Source organism: Erithacus rubecula (genome assembly GCF_903797595.1).
Source record: "Erithacus rubecula genome assembly, chromosome: 6".
In the NCBI taxonomy this organism is placed as follows: Eukaryota; Metazoa; Chordata; class Aves; order Passeriformes; family Muscicapidae; genus Erithacus; species Erithacus rubecula.
The window spans coordinates 18340794-18368698 of NC_136688.1; the positions used below are offsets into that span (position 1 = coordinate 18340794).

Sequence of the window (27905 nt, forward strand, 5' to 3'; positions counted from 1 at the left end):
GGGAGATGCACAGAGACACTGGGCACAGACCCCGGGAGCTGCACACAGACACTGGGCACAGACCCCGGGAGCTGCAGAGACACTGGGCACAGACCCCGGGAGCTGCACACAGACACCGGGCACAGACCCCGGGAGCTGCAGAGACACTGGGCACAGACCCCGGGAGCTGCACACAGACACCGGGCACAGACCCCGGGAGATGCACACAGACACTGGGCACAGAGCCCGGGAGCTGCCCCAGGAGCGGCCCCCGCGGTGCCGGCAGAGCGGACCCCGGTGTGCCCGGGTCAGAATCCCCACAGCAGTGTCCCCAGAGTCATGTGCCAGGCCACTGTCCCCGGGGCACTGTCCCCAGAGCAGTGTCCCCACAGCGGTGTGCCCGGTTCAGAATCCCCAGAGCGGCGGGCTCGGGCACTGTCCCCTCTCGGTGTCCGCAGAGCGGTGTGCCAGGGCACTGTCCCCTCTCGGTGTCCCCAGAGCGGTGTGCCCGGGCACTGTCCCCTCTCGGTGTCCCCAGAGCGGCGGGCTCGGGGCGGCTCCTCCCTCGCCGCTCGCCTGCCCACCCCACCCCGCACGTCCTTCCCCGCCAGCCCCTTCCTCCCGCTCCCCAGAGCCTTTTCCTCTCCCCCTGTCTCCTCCCTCCGTCCCCCCCCCCCCCAGAAAGGTAACTCCCAGGAAACATACAAACCTGCGAGTTTTTACCTTCTTTGGCTTTTTTCCTCCTGGCCAGCGTGCCGCCGAGCTTGCCCAGGAAGGAGTCATCCTTCTTTCTGGAGGGGGGCGATTTGGGGGTGGGGGACTTGGGGGAAGAAGGGGATTTCTGCGGGGAGCTCGCCATGCTGGCGGCCGGCGCTGCGGGACGGAGCGGGCGGCTCCGAGGCCGCGGTGCCGTGGGAGGCTGTTCCCGGCTCTGAACGGAAGCGGAATTATTTCAAGCATTTGAGGCAGCTCCTGCTCCGCTCTCCCGGCTCTCCCGCTCCTTCCCTCCCTCCTCCCGCCCTCCTCCCGCCGGGGAGGGCCCGCTGCTCCCTGCGGCCGGGCATAGCGGCCTGCGGAGCCCGGCCGGGGCTGAGGGACGGTCACCCAGGGCAGGGGACCGTGCCGAACGGAGACGGGAGATGCGGACACAGGGTCAGCCTCACACCGCCAGCTCATCTCTGCTACCCGCGGTGACGGGCCTGAAGGATGGGAGCGGCACGGCTGCCAGCGGATGTTTCTACCCATAGGAAAACAGCATCGTGGTCAGGGTTGGAATCTAGTAATACAATCTAATAATCCAGTTGTCCATACACTGCCATGGGCAGGGACACCTTCAATTACATTTAACCCCGTTTAACCTGGCCTTGAACACTTCCAGGGATGGAGTGTGCAGAGCTCTGGAGAGCTTGTTCCAGAGCCTCACCGCCCTCCCAAGAGCTCCTTCCTAGTGTCTTGTCTAAACCTTCACTTCTTCAGCTCAAGGCTATTTCCCCTTCTTCTGTCACCACCTGCCCTGGCAAGAAGTCCCTCCCCAGGTGTCCTGTGACCCTCCTTTAAGTACTGGAAGGTCTCCCTGGAATGTTGTCCAGGCTGAAGAACCCCAGCCCTCCCAGCCTGTGTCCATGGGAGAAGCGCTCCAACCCTCTGAGCATCTCCTCTGGACACGCTCCATCTACTTCATCTCTTGTGTTGGAGGCTCCAGACCTGGACACACAACTCATGAAGTGATAAAGTGTCACTAGATAGTTTCCTGCAAGTTAAAGTTCAGGCTTACTCCGTGCATTTCCATCTGGGTAACATTTTGCAGAGCTCTTCTGCCTGCAGTTTCCAGCTGTGGCTGTGGTGAGAAGCAGCTGGCACCGTCATATCCACCTCTACAAAACAAAGCAACTGCTGTAGTCAGACCAATAATGCCAGCCTGTGGAAGGAAAGATGACTTAACACGATAGATTGCCTATACCAACCCTGCATTGATTTGCAGATGAGCAGCTTAAGGGAGAAGTATGTTTAAAACAGATAATTTGCTGTGACTGGTTCAGGAGGCATCCAGGACTGGAACAGCATTAATGTCATCTGGATGCACCACTTTCACTTACCACTTAATCACTTGATTAACAATTCAGGCAAAAAGCCACACACACTTCATGCAAATATCTAGCTATCCATTAGGCATAGTAAGTGAAATGAAATTACCATGAGGATATTTCTAAATCAGCTAATAATTGTTGTGTTTTTACAAGCTGGTAACATTGGTTAGCTGATGAGGGATAGACATCAATGCCTATTTGTTGCATGCAGTTAGTATGTGCCCTGGAGAAAAACTCAATTCATCCATCCTGCCATCAGTTATAAGCAGGAATGAGCCTAAGCCTTAGCACAATCCTTTCCTTACCTTTGCTCTCTGGTTTGAAGAACCAGTTACACAAATTTCAGCCTGAATTTCACATGTTCTCTTTTTACAGAAGCACTGCTTATACGGTGTATGTATTAGGAGATGAATAGTTTTGAATAATATAAATAGAATCTAGAATAGAATAGAATAGAATAGAATAGAATAGAATAGAATAGAATAGAATAGAATAGAATAGAATAGAATAGAATAGAATAGAATAGAAAAGAATAGAAGTGATTTTCAAAAGAAGAAATACATCAAGCAGTTTTTAAAATATGCCTGTAAATTTGTGGAATTTACAAACAGAACATTGATCCAGCTAAATCTCCATTTGGAGCCACATAACTGTACATGTAGGATTTTTTGGGCACAGCAGAAGAGAGAACATTTTGGCAAGCACAAGTTTGCTTGCCTTTGTACCTCTATGTTTGTGGTAAACACAGAAGGAACAAGCCAGATACCTTACAAAGAGCAACAGGTACTGGGCTGTGCAGTACAGGGTAGTCAGAATTCTATATGCATTTTCCAAGTCCCTCACAAAACTGTTGAAAAGACCCAGAATCTTTCCTATTTCTCAACATTCAGTATATGTAAATTAATGATAAATACAATATTATTATTAGCCTCATGAACTATGTCCGTTTGACATCACAAGGGGAAAAAGTTAAATGAAACAATGTGTTTAAAATGAATTCTATCAGACCTGGAAACTCAAATAACTGTGTTTTAAGTAATGATGCTAAAGCAACAGCCAGACCCTAAGTTTACAGTTTTGATTTTGGGATTTCATTCAGGGCTTATGTGCAGTTCATTATTGTAACATTACTGCAGTATTTTTCCAGTTGTGACTGTTTCTCTTTGAGGATAGTTACAGCATTTTCCCCCTGTATCTTAAATTCAGAATTACATATGCTACCCTCTTTTTCTTTTCATGTAGGAATATATATGAACATACAGCCTTAAATTAATACTGCATTTATCACAAGGGCTTTGTAGGTATACACAAGGTCTAAGTTATGGCCTTCAATTAATATTGCATTCATGAGAAAAGCCTTTATGGGTACACACAAGTCTAAGCTGTGGCAGCTGTGGGGACGGGGTTTGCTCTGCTCTATATTTGACAGTGGAACACTTCCAGGCTGGTGCTGCTCCATCCCAGCACAGGACACAGCAGTCAGCAGGCTGCTGCTCAGGCTGGCCCTGCTGCACCTGGCACAGAGAAATGAGGAGCAGACCATGGGAGCTCAGCACGCTCCCTGTCAGCGCCCTGTTGGGACACACGAGCCAAGCATTACATCAAATTAATTGTATCCTGCTCACATATGTGCTTTTGCCAGGCAGTAAAAGGTGGCTAAGTCCCCTCCTCCCCTCCATCCTTCAAATAATTTTCATTCACCTGCATATCTGTCCATGCACAGCTGGTTTTTATTTCTTTTAATATGAGACTCAGAATGCTCAGGAGCAGTTTTACTTTCCCAATGAAACACAAGAGGCAAGGTATGTAATATCCCAACCACAGGCTGGGCTGGCAAGAAAGAGAAGCCAAGCTGGTTAAAACTTTGCAATAAATAATTTACTTGCCTTAGAGTATTTTTCTATACTAACATTTTTCTCCTAGGTGTACCTCTGCTCCAGCCTTTTGACCATTCGGTCATTTCAAGAATGGAAGTGGAATTTTTAAAAGCAATTTATCAACTTGCTTGCTGCTGTGCTTGCCCACTGCAGCACCCTTGGCTGATTTCAGGGAGAGGAGAACTAGACCAAAGTCTACACTTTTTATTTTCCTAGTCAGCCTAGTGCTGGCCTGCCAGCTCTGTGTGGTGAATGGCTGAACGTGCCCAACCCTCCCTGAGTAATAGTTGACAGCACAGTAAAGGAGCCTGCTGGGCAGGGAAGGGGTTTCCACACCATCTCTGTGTGGCTGCATCAGAACAGCTGAAACATCCTGTCAGGGATAAAAGGGATCCAAGTTTTCACTGCCAGCATCACCTAAAACTCACACTTGAAATTTCTTTCCAGCTCACAAGGTGAGGTTAAGATTTGGCATGCGCACATGCTGGAATTTAAATGACACCTATGCTTTCTACTCTAACTTCTTTGGTATAAGAATATTCTGTTCAAATAATGTAACAAAATAACATAGTTTTATAAAAGTTAAAGAGCATTATAAGAGTACTTACAAAAGTAACAGAGTATTTCCAAACAGATTCTTAAAATATGATGAATTTTTCTTGCACATCAAAGAGCAAAATAGACTAAGATGTGATGAGGAAAAATGTATATGAAAGATAAAATATAACATGTTGCATACAGCCACAGAAACTAATAATTCCAAAGCTTCAGAGGAAAAGAAAGTGGGTTTAAAACTTTTTGGTAAAATGGGAAGGTGATCCTGGCACTCACTACTCTGGGTAACATGTTACATCAATTAGTTATTTACAAAAACTGGGCCAAGTTTACTTGCATTTGCAACTGCCCTCTTTGAGACAGTTTTAGGAAAAAAATCAGTATTAGGATTTTTTTTATTTTTTCTTAATAAGCTTCATTTGTGCCCTTCATTTGGGCCTGTGGTTATGTACAGGTGTGTTACATGAATATTCCAGCAAGCACAATACTGGCATGCAGGGCCATCAGATCTTTTCATAGTTCATTAGAAGCAACAAAGAAACCACTTTATTTTTTTCATAAATATCAGGCAAAGAAGAGCTCTGGGTGAAATCCAGCAAATACCTTTCCCATTACAAAGTATTTGCCAGGACCCAGGCTTATGAGATGAAAACTGAAGGGACAGTATTTGCATACTACCATGGCAAACTCATAGTGTTAAATGATGCCAAAATGTGCAAAACCCAGCAGGGACAGCTCTAGATCTTAGCAGAAGCAAAGTCTTAAAAGATATATCTTAAAAGATATTTTAAAAAATCTCCAATTTGCTGTGCCACATCCTGTTAACTTGCTCAAGCAAGGAAGAAAAGAGTGTATCTGGAAAAGGACAGCTAAACTAATGTGAAAATCTTAGTGGAAATCACACATGCTTTGGGCTACAAAACAGAAGCTTCAAGGCCTCTAAATTTGTTTCCTAAGGTCAAACACACTAAAAATCAGTGAGGTCTCCCTTTGCCTTGGAGGCCAATTGATTGGTCTTGATTCGAACAGTTATTTACAAAATTGTTTTACAGAGTCACAGAATTGTTTAAGTTTGAACAGACCTTTAAGACCAAGTCCAGCCATTAACCCAGCACTGCCAAATCCACCACTGAACCATGTCCCTAAGCACCAACTGAGTTTCTTTAGACCTGTGATCTTCTGAAGAGGGGGCAAGGAGGGTGTGTGTGATTAGAAGAGCCTCAGTAAATTCCTGTGATGGCATTTCTCCTGGGCCAGAAAACTCCACAAGATGGAAGGGAAAGGGCATGACACTAAAAGGAAAATCTCAGTTCAAAGATGCCAGAAATCACATTGGTCTCTGAAGGGAAGCAGCTCTCCTGTGAGGGGGAGATACTTGTCAATGAGTCCAAAGTCACTGAGCAGGGGACAATTCTGCTGGCCCAGTCTTGCTTATTTTCTCTCCTCTGGGCAGCACATTGTCTTGGCCAGCAAGACTCCCATTGCTAGAAAGCAACAAAACAAAATGACCTGATAAAGTTAGTGGCATTTGAAAATTGACAATTAATTCGCAATTAAAAGTTTGATTACCATTTGATCAACACTTTTCCTCCAAGTCTTCCATTTGTGTGTCAAGGCCAAGAAAACCAGCTGGTGAATTGCTGTGTAAGCACATGTTGAAGCTGTCAGTCTCCTGGGGTTTGTCATCTCTTCTGTTAAAGATGCCCCCCAGCCTCAGAGTGTCATTATTTCTGAACTGCAAAGGGATCTGTGCCCTGCAAAATGCTGTGATTTACTTACCAGTACATGAGTTCAGAAGATGATTTAATTTCTTACAGATCTGTCCTCATCACACATTATTGCACTGTAGGTGTCAGTGGAGAGAAATTTCTATGGAAATTATTCAGGGACTTCAAAGAGTGAGACAGAATTTTATTCTTTCCAATAGAAAATTTCTCACAACCAGCCCATTTAGACACACTCAGTACATTCCAGCACAACACATTGTACCCTGAAATGACAGTGCCATGAACTTAAAAATGAACAAATCTATTATAAATTAGTGAGCCAAGTTACAGAAAAGATTGAGCAGCAAGAAAACTCATAACCAAACCAGTGCTTAAACACATCTCTAGTGCAAGCCAACCACTTGGAATTGACCTGTGAACAGTGCACATAGCTTCTCCTTTTTTCAACCCCCTTCTCTACTCCCACAATACTCCATGCCCTGCTTTAAGTGACTTAGCAGTTTATGATTTTCTAAACCATCTGCATGGTTTATTTTCTGATCTAATCTTGTGAGGTACTTAATGTCAGGCAGGGCAGCAGTAGCCTGACAGGTTTTTCCACCCAAGAGCAGGCAGTTTTGGGTGGAGTATGTCTAACAACCACAAGGCATCCAGAAAAGTGTTTCTTTGGCAAAGAATATTTTTGGATGGCCCTCAGCTCCTGTGGACTCTGATACTCTCAAGAATGCAGCTGAAGGGAAACCACCCTTTGGAGTTTGGTTTTATAGCTGAACATGGAGCTGCTGTAAACAGAAATCTCAGGGCTTGTTTGCAACAGCAACACTAATGTGAATGGACTTCTTAATTGTACAAGTGAGGTGAAAAAAAATCCCTGAATTCTCCTGTGCAAAGCTCTAAGAATTTTGCTTTCAATCTTATTAAAAATACCTTGAAATCAGTGTGAGTCTCACAGAAAACTAAGACATTTCCTAGACTGTCTTTTTCTACAGGATTGCATGAGGCAGGATTGGGGACAGTGATAAAATCCAGGAATTTTCTCTGCAAAACTGGAAATACCAGCAGATCTCAACAGAGAAAATTAAAATATTTATTGCTGCTCTGCCTCTCCTACTTTGTGTCAGTCTGAAGTAATAGAGTTAGTTTAAAAAAATAAATCACTGCAATCCATCTCAGTAAAAATGTCATCTGAAGATCAGGTATGCTTAGCCTGTGAATGAGAAGGGGAAAAAACAGTCTGGTGGTTATTTTGGAACACATTTAATGATTCTTCTGTGTCTTTTCACTGCGATGAAAGACAAATTCTATGTTAAAGCCCTGAATTCTGTGTTTTAAGGACATCCCTTCAAGTTATGGTCGCTGAGAACATTGTTTAAAATATTAATTCATATTTTATTGCTAATTATTTACCAAATCTGTAAAGCTACTGTCTACAGTGCACAGCTTTGCTTTACACAGCTGTTAGAAATACACATTTTTCAATCAAAATCAGAGCCAACATCCAAAATGCAAAATGCAACCAGATACCCTTACCCTCTCTAAACAGTCTAAGAAATAAATAAACATAAATATTGCAGAGCAATAGTATAAAGCTTGCACCAACAGAGGTACATTATTCATCTGTGGCCAATAGCAAAAACTTGCTTTTACCTTTAGAAAGGGTATTTCAAATTTCTTGCAATGCAGGAAAAAAACCAAAACAAAACAACAAAACAAGCCCCTGAAGATAACTCATAAATTATTGTGACAGGATCCAGTGTGTCTGTGACTTTGTTTTAGTACTCACCAAGAGGTTTTTCAGTTTAAAGCTTTTTTTAACAGGAATGCTTCCATCTTTGGCTGTACCATAGGCAGATGCTGCAAATTAGCACCATTCACAAAATAATGAGAACATCAAATCTTCCCAGAGCACGAGGTAAAGTAATATTAAAAAAAAAAAAAAACCCAAAAACAAACTAACAAAAAACAACAACCCAATCTTTCAGTTTCCCTTTTTTCTTTCCAGTTTGAAAATCTAGTGCATCATGCATACAGTTGGGAATACTACCAATCTTGAACTGCAGAATTATCTCTGATTTAAGAAGTTACTTAAATTAGGAGAATGTCTGCATGCTATTTTGCCAATATCCACAAATGCATGTACAAAAAAGATAGGAGATGGTCCCTTTAAGCAAAAAATAGGCATATATTCTCAAGCAGCAAGATAAGTGTAATTTAAATAATACTCCCGATCTTTTATATCAATCTTGTATATCAAATATTAAAAATTCAACATTTTTGCAGTCCTTTTATGGGATGATTCTCAGGGAGGCCTTTAACTGCTATACCATTTATTACACCCAATAACAAAATTTGGGATGTATTTTATGAAGAAATTGTGAAGTCTGTCATGGTGAAGTCTGCCCTATAAATATCAGTTGGGTCTGAATTACTATTTTTACCTTATCTTTTATCTCATGTAAAGACTTTAATCTCTGATATACAGAAACTTTTTGGAGTTTGTAACAGCTGTTAGGATAGGAACCTCTTTGTTAATCCCTTACCATTTTACAAAATGCAGGGATTTAATATTGCTTTAGCTTCTTGTTCAAAAATACACAGTGCAATAAAACTTACAAATACCTGAAAAATTAATTTCTGACATTGCATTTACAGTAGTTTTAGTAAGTGCTTATATGCAGTCATTAGTCAAACGACTCTTCCTCCACCAGAAATAAAGACTAACCCTATTTTTATGAGATGCTTGTTTTCTGACTTTTCTACAGTAGACCATGGCTTGGCTGTGCCAAAATATTAACAAAGCCACAAAGAGATTCAGACAGACAGATGGAAAGTAAGGCTGTCTCAGAAATACTCAGTGATGTCATCATGTTCCTCAGAAACTCTACTCTCTGCATTAAAATAAAACTCCAAAAGAATAATGGAGCTCTGATTTCCCTTTCACAGACCCTGGTGCCCATCAGACAGGCAAATTCAGTCCAAATCTGTATCCCAGTGATCCTTTGTGCTGACAGTGAAATGACTGTCTCTGGTACAAGCAAAAGAACTGCTTTAAAGCTTTAGATAACAAACTGAGGTGTTTCCCAAATAAGCTGATTTTAAATTTGAATTCCTTCATTTTCCAGAAGACTGTGTCTCCGTGGCAGGGAATACTGCTTCAAGGATGTTTATTTGATTGTGGCTGTCTAAATCCTGCTCAGCTGATAACCTGTGGATAGTATAAGGCTTTCAAAGTGCTGGTCTTCTGCTCTTTCTTTCACTCTCTGCTCTTCTAAGGCACAAACCAGCCTGTCCCTTTCTTCAACCACTTTCATCATCTCGGTGAAAATTTCATCCTCCTCGTTCAGATCCAGCTCGTCTTTGAGGCTGTCTAAAAGGTCACAGAAAAGAGCTGAAGAACCAGATCACTGCTTACCTTTTAACTGTTAGTGCACAGCTTGAATTAACATTATAGTCAATGATTAATATAGCAAATAGCAGTTAGTATTGTTACAGTTCAGGGAAATTTTCTCCTCGATTTGGGCCACTTGAAGTTAAGAGTTCCTAGGGTCTAGAGTAGATCTTTTAACAAAATTTAGACTGGAAGCAGTAGAAAAAGCACTACTTAAATTATAGAAGCAATTCAGCCGTAATTTAAATTTAGTTTATAAGGTAAAAATTCCAACATGAAATGTAGTACCTGTAAGAAAATGGAAAGCATTTTTCAGAAAGTCTACTGAAAACTGCCATCACTTGCAGTCCACATGCCTAGAACACAACAGGATATTTTGGGGTACTCCGTGCTATGGAACCACTCTTCTCCCTGCACTGCTCCTCCCCATGCTCCTTTTCCAATCCCAAATGAAAGGACAAGCCCGAACTGTGATCCCAAGCACCACAAAGCAGTTCCAAAATACTGTGGTAACCAGCAAAGCTGGTTAAGAGCAGATAACCTGCTCTGTTAGGTGTCTGAGGGTTACTTTCCACTGCTGTCCATCCTCAGCTGGACACTGCTGCCTGGAGAGCACAATTAGTGTAATTACCTGTGCAGTGCTTCTGCTCCAGCTCAGTTGGGCAGCTCAGCCCAGCTGTCTTCAGCAGGAATCAGAGGAGGAGACCCCACATTTGGCTGCCTGAGCTGCACAGGAGCCCCAGGCACCCTGTTTCTTTCTGGAGCAAGCAGGGTTGGCAGGGTCTGTCCCTGTGGGCTGCAGCACACTGTCCCCTTTGACTCACCATCAATGGCCATTTTCTCTCTCAGCTGCTGTTCCAGCCTGCTTTGGTGGTCCTCCAATTCCAGCTCTTGGGCTCTGGGTGCAGCAAACAGTATGTTAAAGAAGCTTTTTCCAGTGAGGACCTATATGTTAAAATTATTTCAATGATGAGATTCTGTGTTCTGTTTATCCAGTATTTTCTCCTCGTGGGCAGCCAACACCGAAAGGTTTGCCTGTGCCAACACCTCCAGAGCAGCTCCAGAAGTACCAGTGCCACCTTTTATATTATGTATGGGGCTCAACTCCCCCACACACAGCAGTGCTTAAGGCTTTGAGCCATCTGTGCCTTGCTGGTGGCACCCACAGTGTAATTCTGTAGGGCTGAACCCACACATGAGGTTCATGAACCCACACGGGGCCTCACCAGACCCTCTGCACAGGAGAAGTCCTGAGGCCAAGGAATTAACACATCCAGACAACAACATTTTGTGCCCTGCAGTGCCAAAAGCAGCCCACTGTTGCCTTTTAAACTCACAGAGCGAGAATAAAGCATTGCTACCACAGCAAAGGAAAGGGGCAGGAAAGGCTCAGCCCCAGCAGCACCAGCACAGCTGGGAAGAAAGAGCTGGAGCTCAGGGCTGGGCTGAGTGATAAATGAGTGATAAATGATAAATGGCAATGAGCAGCCTGTACAGGTGGCAAACCCAGGGGTGAGTGAGGACTGCTGAGGCTCCCACATTGCCCATGAATAGTGGAGAAATAGCTGAGAGTCACCTCTGCCTGTCTGAGAGTTTGCAGGGGGGCGAGGTGAGGGAGCTACAGCAAACATTCCATGCACCACGACATCTCAGGTGGGCTTTATTGGCTTCTTGTGTTGGTGTATCTGCTTGTTTCATGGCTCTGGTGAATTTCTAGACTTTTTTTTTATACAAAAACAGATGGCTTTGCCAGACTGTTTTTCTTCTCAATGTAGAGCATCTCTGTGCCACATTGGTTCAGAGGATCATACAGAACTGAAATGTTTGAACCACTGCGAGAGGGAAGGAGGAGGAGGCCTCAGCTGCAAATCTGTGCTCAACACGGGTTGTAGCTACTCTGGATTTTATTCCTCAACAGTCTCAAATGCAGTATGCAGGAAGGGGTTCAGGTGATTGTGAGTTGTGAGTACAGTTTTTACCTCTGCCCTCCCCATCTTTTAATACTAATGCTTGTCCTTACTTACATAATCAGGAGCTCAGACTCGTAACGCATCAGTTTATTCTTCTCCATGACCAGCTCAAACCATTCATGTAGCATCTGATTTTCATCCTTTGTGCCTGAATCTGTGTGAAACAGGAGACTTCAGTGTGCTTTACCAGCTTTCTTTCCAATGCTTTTGCCAACTAAGTTCTCCTCCAATAGTCCTCCTGTGTAAGCCTACATGACTTCAAATGGAGATGGTTCTGCTGAATGCAACCCCAGAAATTGGCTGAGTACAACAGGTATGACTTTTTTGTGTGGTTTTGGTTGCCACTTGTGGCTTGCTGCAGCTAAAGATGCAGTTTTTTCCTTTCAAATAATCACACAGACTTTACTGGGCACGATTTCTGTCTCTGAGCTCTGCCTTTGATCAGACAGTGTCTGTTGAAACTGGGCTTCAGAGCTGAACTGTGTCTAAGTGCATATTTCATGAGCACCACCCTGCTTCCAGTGCACACCAGATGCACTACCAAATCCTCTGCAAACTTCACTTTGTCAACTAAATCTGCATCTGTTTGGAATGACAAATCTGTGATTACTGTGATTACTGGCCCTTGGGCCAGGGCATCACTGACAGACAGCCTTTCTCCCAAGCAAGCTCTGATAAAAAGTGTTTTCTTGGAGTGACTGCAGGAGAGATCCTTGCTGGACCATGCCAGTTTCTCACCAATCCACTTCAGAGATGCTGAGCCTTAGATCTTTGTGGGCCACCATAAGAAATGGTGGCATCATCAAAATTTGATTTATTTTACTGTCAGTAGAAACAATGCACAGACACAAAAGGTAACTGTTCCATTTTTGTTGTTTCCTTCTTTTAACTCTTCCTCTTTACACTTTTAAAGCTCTGTATCTCTAATAAAATGCTGTGTGTTGTAGGTTGGTTGAGGTGAGCAAAGATAATGCACTATGCAAAAAAACCACATTAATTTTCACAAAATCCTCAGTGCAAGATGAAATAAATGTAGCCCTTGTTTTGCCTCCTCCTCCATCCCACAGAATGCCCCCAAGTGTTTCCAGGGGCATTTTTTCCCTGAGCTTTTCAAATGTTTGTTACTACCAATGTTAATTCTTATTTAACTTTGATGGAGTGCTTTATGCTTTCCAAGGAAAGAAGCATTTTGGATAATGCAGCTTGACAGATCCTGCAGTTTTTATAGGTTAGAGGAAAAAGAGCTTGTGAGGCTTTTTGTGAGCCATGGTGGCTTTTCCCTGCAGCATTGCTAAAGCAAACCTTTCCTCCTGGTCTCCCCAGTCTCCTCTGACTGTGATCCATTTGAAAGTCAGACATTCTTCTAATTACATCACAGGTATTTCTATTTTCATCACTTCTGAGGGAATTGTCTAGGCAGGGGAGGAGTATTTACTGAACACTCCTCTCAAAACCTGAACCTTCTGTTCTCCACATTGATGCTTCACTGTCCCTCTTTACAGTCACCACTCAGTAAAGGGATCTTGGCCAATTTGCACCTTTTTAGGTACAGTCCAACCTCACATTCCTTATTTCTGCAGGCTTGCAACTGATTTCTTTTGACTCTGTTGAAAATTCTGAGATATGTTTTTTGTGAAATCCAAAACTAGCTACAACATGTGCAGATATTTGTTCACCTTCCAAAAGTGAACAGAGACATTTCTTAACACTCTCTCAATGTAGGTTTTCTTCTTTCCCACCATTGTTCATTGCTTGTTTAGTCAACTGAGCCCTTATGCTAATTTCAGTGGAAAACAGTGTTGTGAGGTTTTTATTTCTGTATTTTCTTGTAGGCAGAAGCTCTCCATAAGCCTCCACAAATGTCAGTGTAAAACAAAGCAATGGTGCATCAGTGATTTATTATTTGGTATTTTGAAGCATGAAAAATTATTCATGGGACTGATATTCTCATTTTTGGGGGGTGTTTTTTGGGGGGGGCTGTTTTTTGGGGTTTTTTTCCCCTCTAATGCATGAATTGTTGTCACTACAATTAGAAGATCATCAAAACCTCATTTTGCTCATCAGTCTTCATGGCAGTTGTTTCTCACCCACGCATGTTCCCTTCTAATTCAGTTGAGGAGCTAATGAATAACTCCCCCTAACAAAGAGGCCATTCATCCCAGGCTCACAGAATTATTAGAGCAGAGTTGCATAAATGTCACTGCAGACTGCTGTTTGCAGGCCTGCCTCTAAATTTGGTTATTCACAACCTTTGCAGCTCGATATTATTGCTGAACTGTGATCGTTTTCTAATTACCTTAATAATACCTATTCAATCACTTCAATTGCATAAGCCCAGACCTGCTTAAATACAACTTAACCTAATCAACGCTGGTCATTCATTAAACAATAATGCTCATTATTTTTTAGGAAGCTTGAACAGAATATTAAGCTCAGCAATTCCTGCATCATTACACATGTGTTTCTACGAGCAACAAAGCACTCACAATCTTCTCTGGGAAACTCATGGCTTCATGCTTTTGCACCACAAGAGTTATTATTGAGAGACAGCAACATCCTACCTTCCAGTATCTGCCCTATTTGTAACTGGCCACCTACACACAAACAATCAACAGGGAGAAAAAAGCAGTACTTTCACCTTAATGAGGGCAATCCAATTACCGGGGATGGTAAGAGAATGAGAAGCATCGATCTCTTGGCAGACAGCCTTCTTTAGGAAATGTGATTGTCAAAACAGCAACAGCAAGAAGTGGCTCTGGGCCATTTATCCTGGTGATGCTTGGTGTCTATCCCAAGAGCTAGAAGTTTCTTGCCCCTCTCTATTTTTCTGAGGTTCCCCCCAAAAAAACACCTTTATACAAATCAGAAGAAAAAAGCTAACTCTCCAAATTCTCACAGCCTTTTTAGCAGACTTCCTCATGGGCAGAAAGTGGGGTGCTGTTTGATAAAAGAGTATGATTTCATTTAAGAACAATAGATGATAAATTTTTAAATAAAATTTGGAATAGACTGACACAACCAATTCTAGGAAATTAGTTAATAATAAATATAAAAGGCTGGGCAAATGCTCTCTTGCTGAACTGATTGGTGCAGTGCCAGAATAGGGGTGAGAGCTGCTATGAAAATATGGCATTCAAAAGGCCAGCGTGGAGGGGTTGGACTGGATTGCCTGGTTAAGACAGCAACGAGATCAGGTGCCAAAGCATATCTGGGCTTTCCATGTTGTGCAACTGCCTGTCAGGAAAACACAAGGCTCTGTTTTCTAAAGGGGAGGCAAATAAAGACACACTTGCATTCAGGCTGCCAGTGCCTCCAGCACAGAGCCACAGCCCCCTCTGAAGTCCCTGAGGGGCATGGTTGACACTCCCAGCCCCATTCCCAGGGGGAATGTCCCTCTGCTTCACCCCTGTGTGCAGCATCTCACTGCCCTGGCTGCTTGGAGAGCCTCTGCTGGGGCCAGGGTGACACCCCTGTCACCTTCTGCCTGCTGGGGGAGAGCTGTGCTCTTGGGGTCTGTGTGTGTGCCTGCAGGCTGCTGTTGCTATAGCATGGCCACTGGCTCTAATCATATTAATGGCATTTCACACTCCAGGAAAGTCATTAAGGACTCTGTTACTAGGCACAGGCTGCTGCTGGCTTGGTAACTGAGATACAGCTCCTGGAAACCTCACTGGCTCCCTCCACAAGATGAAATTAAGCTCAGGATGGCACTTAAATAAAAAAAATAAATAAAAAAAAAAAGATGGGTGGGGTGGTGTTTGGGGAAATGTAAATTCAGGTCTGGTAGCATTGTCAATAATTCCAAGTCTGTGATAACCAACAGGAAATTTAAATTATTCAATGTAAAGGTGCTTGAGCTGACAGAGAGTTTGAGAAAAGGGTTTATCAATCATTTTTGTCCTGCCAGCTATTGTTCCTTTTCAGATTTTGCACCAAACTATTTCCATGACAACCATTGAAACCCTCTGCTTTGGAGCAGGTTAAAAATCCCACCACTAAACAAGCAAACTCTGCCTTGTGTACCTGCTTCTCCTCTTAGTTCTCTCTCCAGTTCCACACCAAAAATCTCCAGAGCTCTTTGTCTTTCCTCCAGTTCTTCTAGCTGGCGCTGGACTGCCTGCAGAAATGCAAGGATAGAAAAGCTACAGCTCCAAAATTCAGAGGCAAAAGATGCTTCCAGTGCTTAGAGAAACAGCCTGGAAAGGTCTCAGAGGAGTCTTGGCTCTTGCCAGCTCATTGAGTTTACCAGGCACCAAAGCAATTTAAATGTGCCACCAGGTGTCCATCACAATTTTATGTGAGTGAGTATCACAGGCACCAAAAGAACCTCAGGTTTTTCTGAGTTTTAGCTCTCCCATTGTAAAATAAAAGAGATCATAACATTTCTCACAAGGTGTAAAAAGTCAATACTTTCACATTCAGACGTACGTTGTGAGCTATTACATTAGTCAAGCTCATATAAACAGGGAGGGTTTACAGCTGGAAAGCTCTGCTAGCTATTTTATTCTCCATGGGATTTTGTTTGTCTTGTCTTCATATTTCACCAGCTTTTGACCCAGAAAGAAAAGGGTCCAATAGCTGAGATGTGACAATTCAGTGGCACTTCAGGAAGGATTTCTACATCCATTGTCCATTCCCTTTGAAATAAGATTTCTAGAGGTGTGGTGGGGATAAAAAGCATGAAACACCTTCAAAGGTTGAAATGTCAAAGACATGCTCAGCAGTTCCCATTTCAGGCTGTGTTAGGGCATTCCAAGCCAAGCCCTCAGCAACAGCCTAACAAATACAAAAGATCATTCCAAAAGTTTGGACTTGACTGTCCCCACAAAGCATTAAAATAGGAGTCATCTAATGTTACCTTGAGATAATTTACATTTCTCAGATAAAAACTAAAACAGAGCTTCTCCTCTTCCCTTGTACTAAATAGGATACATCTGAGATCAAATTGTGCAGAAGTGCATTTGCAATTCTTAAACTGTAATTGGAAATAATAATATATAACTAGGGTCCAGAGCTTTCCTAGCACTTTCTGAAGAGCAGGAATTGTATAAAATGAAGTGACTTTCCATCATTAAGGAAAAAATGGATTAATTTTCGTTGTTGTGGCAGGGAGAGAGCACAAGCCATCACTGTGTTTTTATATTCTCCTGTAATGCACAGAGGTAATGGCTGAGTTTCTTACATTCTACAGGGTTGATGTTATTTCCCCTCTCTATCTCCTTCCCTCTTCAGCTCCCTTCTCTTATTGCCAGTCACTGTCCCCCTTGTTCTTCATGCACATTTACAAAATTATGATGGCAGTTACAAAGATCTGCAGGGACTGGCATGGATTTGTCCCCCAGAGGGATGCAGGGCCCTGCCACAGGCACCTCCCTGCTGCTGCTGGCTGGGGGGATTGCAGCAGGGAGGGCAGTGAGCCCTGCTGAGCAGTGATGGGAGGTGCAGAGCCCCCTCTGGGTGCCCCCAGGGACACAAAGGGGACACCTGGGAGCTCCATTCTCACCTGTGCTTTGTGAAGCCTCTTCAGCTCCTCTTGTTTAATCAACTGCTTTGTCTCCTTCTCCAGCTTCCTTCTCTTTCTGAGAGCCCTTTTTGCCTTTAAAAGACACAGAGGGAAAGAAAAAGGCAATCAAAGCACGAGTGTGCCACAGCAGTTTTCCCCAGAATCCCAGAGCCACTGGGGTTGGGACTGACCCTGGGGACAGTGTGAGCCCATCCCTGCCCCAAGCAGGGTGAGCTACTGCAGGGGCAGAAGGGAAACATGCAGGGGGGAACATTTACATGCATTTGTTGTGCTGGATTTAAAGCATTTCAGGCTCCTAAGGCACCCCTAAGTGAGTTTCTCCAAATCCCAAAGCTGACTGCATACAGCATCCCACTACCCATGGCCATGCATAGGCTGGGGAAAGCACCAGTTTGAGGAAATTCAACCCATTCCCATTGCTGTAGCTACAAAGTGATAAATTCCCATCATGGGAAGCCCTGTGAAACCTCCCCTAATGCCATGTCTGTGCTGCATTACAGAGATTTTTGCTTTTCCCCAGGGCACTTGCTGCTGCTGTCAGGAGATCAGGACAGCACATGCTGCAGGGCTGGGCAGGAATCACTGCCATTGCTCCATCCTGCCTTTCACCCAAGCTGTCCTGAAGTGCTTCAAGGCTGTGGTGTTCCCATTTTTGAGGAGGCAGGATGCTTGAGCACCACAGACTGGACAATTAAAAAATTAACCAGCCAGGAAGTCACTAAAATTTTTCCCATTGAGTTTTGCCAGATAAAATGGTGGCACTGGGAAAGCAGCAGGCAGAGCTGGCATTAAAAAGGATGGCAGGAGGCAGCTGGAAGCAGCACACAGAGTGGGGAATGTGCATCCATGTGCAGCTGCTGATCCTTCTTCCCATTTCTTCCCTGCAGCTCTGCCCTCTCCTGCCCTCCCTGTGACTGCCTGAACTGCTGGGGGTTCTTCTATCCACTTAGCTCCCATGTCTCCCTTCTTCTCTCTCTTTTATTTAAACCTTTTTTTACTTGACCATGACATGACTGTACGATAGATTGTCTTTCCTGTAACAGGAAAGGTGAATGAAGAATCCTGCCATGTCAGCACATCCTGACACAGAGCCACTGGGCACAAGTGCTGCCACACATTGCTGTGCTTTGGTTCCTCTGTTAGGTCCCACTTAGTTCTCATATTTTTCAGTAGTTTGTTTTCCTTCCTGTTCCCCCCCACCCCCAAAGGCAGATCAAAAGGCCACCTCATACTATTAATGACATTTACTGATATTCTGCAGAGGAAAGAGATGAACACGTTTCTGATGAGCTGTTCAGATACTAAAAGCTGTGTTGTCTCACCTCAGAGCTGGGAAGGGGGTTCAGCAGCCCCCCAGCTCCTGCAGTCTGCCCATTTGGGGTTCAGGGCCTGGGTGTGACTCTATCCTACTTAGCAAAAGTGTGGGAGCCACAAACAGAGTGTGCTCCTGCAGCACTCCTCAAATGAATCTGCATTCCCCCAAAGGAAATCTGCATCTGTTTGCTTCTTTTTTTTTTCAAGGGTTTGCTACACATTAAAGCCACTTAAAAATCAGCTTCAAAGTGGTTTCAGTGAAACATGTCTGTCAAATTGAGACCCCCTCTGTCAGCACTGGGATAACCTGGGGGGATTAAAGATGCAAAGAGGTGAAAGAAATGCTGATGTTCATCTCCCTTCACGTGTTTTCTCTCTGTGACATATAACCTCCAATGATCCCCACTTGGAGGAATTGTTGTGTGGTTTAGATCTAGATCACATGATGGGCTTTAAATACAGCTCTGCTAAAGAAATTCCTTTCTGTTTCCCACTCAAGATTACCTTGTGTGTCAATGAAGGCTTGGATTCAAATTCCTCATCAGAGGATGAAGTAGAATACCCAGTAGCTTGTTTTCTGACAGGTAGGTGTTCATATCCTAAAACACAAGAACAAAATGGTCAGTGAAGCAAAAAATACTGTTCTACAACTTCAGACACTTTGCACCTGCCCTGAGTGCTAATCAGCAGCACCTAGAGCAATCTGGAAATTCAGCTGACAGCACTAATTAAATTTTTTGATCCCTGTCAAAAACTGTCTGGCTATATGTTTTATTTTATCTTTTTTTTTTTTTTTTCCTTAGGTACTACAAACAAATAAATTAATTCCATGTATCATGCTGTTCTGAATGCACTCAACATTCATTAAAATGCATATGTGAAGTTAGCCATATTACCCAAATGATTGTATAAGGCTCACTATACAGTGTAATTGAATGCACCAAGTCTGAGCCAGCTCTTAAACAAATTACCCTTATGTGGCTTGTAGCATCTGGCACCCATTTTTACTACATGACATCTGCTCAGTGTAAAATAGTTGGCGTCAGAATGTCTGGTCATATAAAAAAATCACAAATGTAATCAGAAGCAAATGGACTAAGAGAACAGGGCTTTATCACCCAGCCTCATGCAACATAAATATTTCATTAATTATGTCTAAACAAACGTCACTTATTTTCCTGCTTTAGGAATATTATCACATCATTGGGCTGTTGATTAAAATGCCATAAGAAGTCAGGAAAATCCATACATCACAACAATACACTCCATAAGGAAAACTCCAAGTCTGCCTTTGCAAGAAGCATGCTTGCAGAATTATAAATTAAATTACATTTAATTGCAGCAATTTTATCATGCCTGTTTTTCCAGCATCTTGTTTCAACTGGGTGTAAATATTTGAATTTCTTCTTAATTTGTCTAACGCATAGCTCCATTCTCTTTATTTCAGAAAATAAAACTGCTTTTGGAACATCTGTGCCTGTGCTTCAACCTGCTGCAGGGTTAATGATTAACAGCTGGGCATCTTGGAAATGTACATTATTTAAAGCTAACAGTGTTCATTTTTCTTTGTATCTACAAGGCAACAGTTGGCTTTCTGGGTGTATTCAGATTAAAATCACCTCCCCTTCTCCCAGTGTAGATGTTTTTTCTCTGGGTCCCAAAAGTAGGACTTTTGCCTCCAGCCCTAATTGAAACTCAGGATCTGTGAAGTGTGTTCATCCCAGACAGTAAAGCAATAAAACAAATCCAAGTAATTTGAGGCAGAAGTTCTAATTTTTTATTTTTTTTTCAGCAATCTCAGTTTTAGAAGCAGCAGTCCTTGTGCTCAGTGAAGCTGCAAGCTCAGAGGGCTCAGTGCAGCACACTTGGGTCCTGTTCCCCCCCCTTTGGGTGACATCAATAATTTAGGAAGCATTGCAAGGTCTGGAGGAGAAGCAGCCTGCTCCAACACACTAAGACAGACAAACAACAAAAAAACCCCAAACCAAAACCCAAAAAACCCCTCAAACCAAACAGGATGGGATAGGCAGAACTTAGCCAACAGCTGTGAGGATTTGGACAAAACAAGCACAAAAATGTTCAAACTTAGGCAATTTTACTGAGCCATTAAATTCTGAAATTTAGAACTGCAATGCTGAAGTTGGATGATAATAATTTGCCTCCAATTATGCCAAGCCTTAAAGCTGGAGCTGAGCTTTTTTGAGAGCTGATCTCAAAAACATAGGTTCATTTCCAAATATTAACTCAAGTCTCTTAGACTTGGACTTTCACTTTCCAGGCATCTCATTCCTTCAGACTGGGAGTTATTTATTATGTATTTCTTATTTCCTGAGTACTCCAGCATCTCCCTCATTTCCAAATTAGCAAGTGTTATACTGGAGCTTTCCCTCCCTATGGAACAATCAAAGTGCAGTGCTTTTGAGAACCCCCCCCCCCCCCTTAACACCAACATCCAAGGGACTCATTTTCCCAGGAAAGCTCTGAAAAACAAGGGAGGTGTCACATGAGGGGGCTCCCAGGTGATCCCTGGGTTATTTCAGTATGAGCAAACCAATTATTGTCATGCATCCAGTGAAGAGCAGGTCAGGCTGGCTTAGGTGATGGCAGTGATGAGGTACAGGCTCTGAGAAGAGTTTCCCATTTAAAAACCCAGTGAGAAGTGTGAGCCAGCAGCTCTGTGGCTCCAGAGCAGCCCTCAGCATCTTCTGGCTCAATGGCAGTGCCTGGTTTTGTGAGCTGTTGGATAAAGGATGCTCCAAGGATCCAATCCAAGAACCCAGGAACGAGAGCAGCAGTTATCCTATCAGTTTTATGTTATCTATCAATTAGCTATCAGAAGTTATTTATCAGTTTTATGTTATCTATAAGTTACCTATCAGGAGTTATTCCATAAGTTTTATGTTATTTATCAGTTGTTATCTATCAATAATTACTCCATCAGTTTTATGTTTTCTATCAGTTATCTTTCAGAAGTTATCTATCAATTATCTATCAGGAGTTATCTATCAGTTTTAATGAGCTCAGATCAAGTGCCTTATGTCCTGCATGTTCCTCACAGTGTGTGGCAGCTCTGGAGCAAAGGGATGCAAAAGGATCTGGCAGCTCAGTGGGAACAGGTCAGTGACTTTCCATTCCACATGCAGGTTTTATTGCATTTTGGGGTTCCAGTTTGGGTGGCAAGTGCATAAAGCAAGAGACAGACAGGTGTGTTGACAAAATTCAATAGGTTATGGAGTTAAATAACTGAGACTTTCTGCAGTGGGAAGATGGAGCACAGAGAAAAGAGGTGGCTGCAGCTCTCATGCCTCATATTTCACACCTGAATTTGTGCTGCACTTAATTCCTTCTGAACCTGTGCTCAGATCACTCAGATTGCTCTTGGTCTGGCATCAATATTTCTTGGACTTGTCTGCAGTTTCAATACTAACCTTGCTTTTGCAAGCAAACAAGAAAATTGATGCCTTTTAATCACTGCCCAGATAGACTCACAAACAGGTCAGAGGAGGTCAATAGGCTGCTCTCTCCTCTCAAATTAAACAACCAGGGGATATTAATGACACTGAAAAAATCCCAAAAGTATGTCCACAGCGTGGTCTCTCTGACAGGAGAGCTGAGGAAGCACAAACACAGAGCAGAGCTTCTTGTTGCTTCACCCACATGGCTTCAGCCCCTGGTTCCTCATGGGAGGGAAACAAATGTTCTCTGCATTGCAAAAACAGGTTTTGGTGCTTGTCCTTCTGCTTGCCTGCTCCAGTTCCCCTTCCACAGCCCAGTGTCACTGCAGGAGCTGCTCTGCCCAGCACCCCACTCTGCCCTGCCACCTCTAAAGGACAATTGCCTGACCCAAACATCCCAACAGCAGCCAGCAACAAACCAAGCTTGGATCCAGCAAGCTGCTTCTGCTTGCAGATTCACTCCCCTCCTTTTAAATCTGCAGCAACTCCTAAACTTTAGCCACAAAATGTGTTTATTAAATTTCCCTATGTAGAAAACAACTAGAAATTAAACATAGCACAGCACAGACGTGTGCCTGTGTGGTCATGCACAGGTCTTTTAAAGGTTAAAGTGCTATTACACAGTAGTAATAATAATAATAATAATAATAATAATAATAATAATAATAATAATTACCCCACTAGGGTCCTCACCTGTGAAAGGATAACACAACCTTTCTGGAGAATGGTCCTTAATGACAGGCAGAGATAACACCAAGGAATTCTGTTCCCTTTCAAGAGCTTTGCTTCTCAGTCTATTGAAGAGTGACTCTTTTTGTGCAGAGGCATCCAGATTGCCCTCGAGGGAGTTCCTGGGCTCTGGAGATGAAAGAAGAGTGCTGTTTTTCTTAGGGATACACACTTCATCCACGGGAGTCCCTAGAGGGCTGTCTTCAAAGGTAAACTTCTCCAGGAGCCCTGGGACTTCCTCCATCCTAGTGCAAGCTGCTTTCTGAGGTATATGGGCTGTCTTGGGAGGCCTGTGGGGTGTGAAGGACACCTCTTCCCTGTGATCCCTTAGATTGATCCCTTCAGAGCCCACAGAAGGATGAGACAGAATTGAGTCAGGGCTCCCTTCTCCCGAGTCTTCTCCTTCCCACTCCCACACCTCAGGCTCCTGTGACTGAGTGTTATTGTTGTTCCTGTTCCTTCTGCTTAGGGAATACCCCAGAGTGCTGGGGAACCAGAAGAAGCTGTGTTCTGAGGAGCCTTTGGCTTTGCTGTTTGAGTCCTGCTTCAGAGCCTCTGGAGCTGAGGCCAGGGGGTCCCACAGGGACCTTTTGATGGCGCTGGCGATGAGCTTGAGCGGGGATTTGGGCTGGCCGGCCGCGCGCTCCTTGGCCACCTCTGGCACCCTCACAGCACCCCTGGTGTGCCCTGGGGAGCCTGGGGGGGCAAGTGAGAGAGAGCCAGGAGGGGGAGAGTGCTGGAGCACTGCCTTTCTCCAGGCTGCACCCTTTTCCTCCGGAGCTCCATCACTGCCCGGGGCTCTCCTGCTGGAGCCGGACAGCAGCTGCTGGCGACTGCGAAGCCCCAGCCTCTGCTTTGTCTCCCTCAACTCTTGCTCAAGCTTCTCTTCCAGGTGCCTGCTGCTTTTGCCATCTCTCCCCTTCCAATCCACAGGTGACAGTGCTTTGCCCTTCCTGTTGAAGTGCTCTGGTTCAGAGGTGAATTTCTGTGCTTCTCCCTTCCAGTGCCAGGCTGGGTGTGTCCCACTGTCACTGTCTGTGTCTTCAGGCTCACAGAAACCAGCAGCCAGTGTTCCATTGCCAAGAGGGGTCCCTGGGGGGCCTGTGCTGCTGCTCTGAAGATGATCACGGTGGGGAACATAGCAGTGAGTGTCTTCAGGCATCTCCCTGCCTTTTTTTCTTTGTAACACTGGGCTCCAGGTCTTGAAAGGTCTTCTTGGAATTTCTGGTGGCTTCTTGTAAGAAGCCAACTGTGAAGTGCATTAAAAAAATACATATTATAGGGATATAAAACACTGATTTGTGTAGCTTCTGTTTCATAATATATTGCAATTCGTTTTTATCTTAACATAATAGCAATGAACATAATATTTAATTTATACACAAATACACATGTAGATGATAATGTGAGAAAGGCTTTCCTCCCTAAAGGGCTAATATTTCTCTAGGAGTAGAGATCTAATACTACTGGAAATTTTAATAGTCTAGAAATAATGTTATTCATGCTAAGAATCTGTCATATCTTTATGAATTACCTTTAATATTTTCTTTAAAAAGAAACAGTCCTATCTCCAGGAAAACAGACAAGAGCAGATCTGCTCTTGTCTCCTTTGTGTCCCAGCTGCACCACCTTAGAGTTTTGAGCAAGCAAAAGAGACCATTATGCATCCTCCATTATCCAAATGTTTTTCTAATATTGCATATTTATGTAACACAGGTAGGAGTGGAAGAAGTGACCCAGAAAAGATAATTAAATCTAAGATGGTAGTTTTAAACAATTTGATTAGTTTCCTCTCGTGATTGTTTTTCCTTTGGTAAAGGTTTAAATTCATTACTTCAGCCACCAAAATAGTAACAGGGATAAATACCCACTTTATGTAGCCAAACAAAACTGGAGTTCTTCCTTCCTGCTTAAAAGGGAGGTATTTTATCATCAGTGCTATGTGCTAGTGGATGGTGTGAAGAATGAATTCCTGCTTCCACTTATGTGCCAGATACCCAAATTCACAGGGGTGAAGCCTTTAATCTGTCTGGCTTTTCATTTCCCAGCAGCATCAGAAGTAAGGCAATGATGCTTCCACTTTGTTTCATGCTTCTGTTTGATGGCTAAAATTGTTACTGGCCAGGATCTCAGATTTAAAAAAACAAAAGCAGCACAATTAACAAATAAACACCCTCTTAATCCTTGCTTTTGAGAGTAAGGAAAAGCCATTGAGCAGTGCTGGAAGAGCAGGAGCTGAGTGGGGCAGGCAGCTCAGTCACCATCCCCCTGCAGGGCTGCGCTCATGGCAGCCACACCCTTCCCCAGCCTTCAAACACCTAAAAATTAAAAAAAAACCCCAGAAAATACCATGGAAATGGTGTCCTGCAGGGCACAGAAGATGCCCCTGAGCAGTTGTGAGGAGTTGTGAAGCCCTTTTCCAGTCTAAACTGCTCTGTGATTTTATGACTGGTGCAACAGATTAGTGGCTAACTCCTTGTGTGATGGAAGCCTGAGTCTCACAGCTGCTTGATTTGGGAATGATGACATCAAATCCAAGAGATGACATCAAATCCAAGGGATCACATCCCTTCAGCACAGGTCTGACCCCACCCTCAGAGGCTGCTGATGACCCAACCCACCCAAAGCAGCAGGGCTGCTGGCAGCAGAGATGCCCCAGCTGCAGTCCCAGCCCCTCTGCTGTGCACCATTGCCCTTCCTACCTGTGCTGGGGAGTGCTCCTCTGCAGCAGCAGCCTGGCAGCTGCCTGAGCTGTCCTTCCCCTGCAGCCCAGGCTTCCTGCCTGACAGCAGAGGAAAGCCTGAAAAAGACACAGACACAACCTTTACATTCCCATTTGGATTGGCTTGCTCTGAAATGTGAATTAAAAAAGAGGAGAAGATTGAGCTGTGCTCTCCTGGATAGAGTTAAGCTGAAGAAGTGACCTCCAACATTGTGCCTTGTGTGTGTGTGTGTTTGCTGTGCCAAACACATGCTGATATTTTCAGTGGTGGACCTGAACTGCTTCTCCTTCTTGGCTGGGTGTAATGAAGCAGCTTTTGAGCTCCAGGAAACTGTCTGGGAACCAGTTCTCTTCAGAGGGCTTTCAGGCAGTCAAAACAACCTGTGACTTTTGAACCTTGAATAATTCCAAGAAGTGAAAAAAACTGGATTGACTTCTGAGAGGGCTGTCCATCCAAACGGGAAAAACGTGGGATATGCAAGGACAGAAAAAAGTCTCCCAAGCCAGAACAACAGGCAGCACCATGGGGCTCTGCTAGGATCAGGCAAAGTAATTAATTACTAAAGGAGGCAACTTGCACCTGCAGAGAGGCAGGAGAACTTTCCACTATTTGTGCTTGTGAGAATTTTACATAATAAATAATCTTTGGATAAACAAGAGTATCCCCAATCCAAGATATTATCATGTCCAGCTGGAATATGACAAGTATATTTACAACTCAATTATGAACTCCCAAACCCAACCATTAGTTCTGAAATCCATGCAAACTTTGGTTCCTCTACATGGGGATTAAAAGGTGCACGAGGACAAAAGCAACACTCCAGGGGCAGAGAGGAGAGTTCTTGCATGTGAACTTCAGCAAACCCAGGGAGGGAGGCTGAGTTTCCTTCCCTCTGTGTCTCACCTATTTGTACCCAACCTTGATGCAACTTGTTATGTTTTCTATGTTATGTTTTTCCTTTGATCAGGACTGGAGGGACACACTGTGCTGGAGCTGCCAAGGAGCTCCTGCAGGGATGGCAACCAGCCTGACCTTTATATTCTGTAATTGAACTACAGGAAAACATGAGAATCCACAATTAGGAAAAAAAAAAAGCCACCATCACCACCTGCATAAGTGAGCCAGGGGGGTTCAGCCTGATCCACTAAAGCCTTTAGCCTCCTGACAGGAGCAAATGTCATGGCTCAGGACACTGGGGGAAATGCAAGTGCTGCAGCAGAGACAGCCAGAGCACTGATGAGGGCATGAAACCCCAGCCCAGGGGGGAGAATTGCTTCCCACCCCAGCTCCACACAACATTGCTGCACACAAAGCCACAGCTCCCCATCTGTCACAGGGAGAACACAGGGTTCCATTCCCACCAACATGCTGAACTTGTATTTGCAGCTTTGCTTTCAAAACAGGATTTAAAAAAAAAAACAACAAAAAAAAAACCCAACAAAAAGTTCCCCAGGGCACTATCAGGATCTGCTTGGCCCAAAATCCCAAGATAAATTAAGAGCACGGTGTTCCCTGTGGCTGTGCAGTGGGGATTAAAGGTTTTGAAAGGTAATATCCTGCTCTGAGCCTTTCAGCCAATATAGCTGTGACACTGATTTCCTCTCCCTGGCTGCCTAGCCCGTGCTGCTTATGAAACATATGTGTTTGGGGAAATATGTCTGAAAAGCAGAGGGAGGGTTTTTTTCATGTGACTGATGATCATATGAATTCCTGTAATCAAATTGGATTAAATATAGAAACTATGGCTCACAGCCTTCCTCCAGAGAGTAAAAAAAAGCTTTTATTCTGCTCCCAGTGTATGCTGGCTGTGCTTTACACCTCATTTCAACAGCATACTTGAGGTTCAGGCAGACTCATGCAGCACATTGCTTCCCTCTCAAAGGCTTTTGGCTCCCTCTAGAGCCCTTGAGGCACGTGGAAGATTTTAACAAAATGATGGAAAAATTAACTAGCAGACCATTAAGTAATGCCCTCGCTGAGAACAAACTGAAAATCACTCAGAATTAAGAGTGACATCCCCTCCAGTCTCCCCTGCTTTCCTGTCTAACAATCTTCCTTACCCCACACACAAACCTGGATCAAGAACCATCATTGACTGACCTTTTTAAAACTAACATCAATTAAGGCAAGGCTTTAAACCTTTGGTGGAGCCAAATTCTGTGTCTTCACAGTACCCAAGAGGCAGAGCCAAGGCTGGCAGGCATGTCAGGGGACTTTGTGACCTTCTCATGGCACCTCCCCATGCCAGGCATGTCCCCTGGGTGGGACACCCCACTGCCAGAGCTGCAGGCAAGCTGAAATGTCTCTGAGCACTGGTCCCATCCTGAGCACACAGATCCTACTTGTTTCAGAAGCAGAGCCAGGATTTGGAAAGCTTGATTGAAAGTTTACACGGTTTTTGTGTATTTGTATGTAAACTTTGAGATGAGGTGTGCTTTAAAAATCCTTGACAAACCCATTTCTCACATCTGTCTTGGTGCTCAGGAGTTGTAGCACTCAGAAGCTGTGGCACTCTCAATCTCTGCCAAAATCACTGCATTCCTGTGTGATTCCCACAGGGAAATCCTTGATTCCCAA

General features: G+C 43.9%; 2 protein-coding genes and 1 long non-coding RNA gene across 3 annotated transcripts in view; 1 reads left to right on the top strand and 2 right to left on the bottom strand.

Annotated features, from left to right (window-relative positions):
- The window catches only part of PARVA (parvin alpha), a 58728-nt gene extending 57793 nt beyond the window's left edge, over positions 1-935 (bottom strand). Inside the window, exon 1 of the mRNA XM_079310180.1 lies at positions 703-935. Within this exon, the coding sequence (XP_079166306.1) occupies positions 703-838 (136 nt within the window). The 5' untranslated portion in view covers positions 839-935. The remainder of the gene's footprint in view (positions 1-702) is intronic.
- A 2643-nt stretch (positions 936-3578) lies between these two features.
- Positions 3579-8173, top strand: LOC306804063. Its single transcript, XR_013774795.1, has 2 exons — positions 3579-4191; positions 7215-8173. It is a non-coding gene; the product is annotated as an uncharacterized lncRNA (long non-coding RNA).
- MICAL2 (microtubule associated monooxygenase, calponin and LIM domain containing 2) overlaps positions 7934-27905 on the bottom strand; it is a 102765-nt gene continuing 82793 nt past the window's right edge. The window contains exons 29-36 of the mRNA XM_079310109.1: positions 25308-25405; positions 22570-23854; positions 18926-19020; positions 17087-17179; positions 15607-15700; positions 11638-11737; positions 10438-10511; positions 7934-9592 (exon numbers count right to left, since the gene is read on the bottom strand). Of these exons, the coding sequence (XP_079166235.1) occupies positions 9408-9592; positions 10438-10511; positions 11638-11737; positions 15607-15700; positions 17087-17179; positions 18926-19020; positions 22570-23854; positions 25308-25405 (2024 nt within the window). The 3' untranslated portion in view covers positions 7934-9407. The remainder of the gene's footprint in view (positions 9593-10437; positions 10512-11637; positions 11738-15606; positions 15701-17086; positions 17180-18925; positions 19021-22569; positions 23855-25307; positions 25406-27905) is intronic.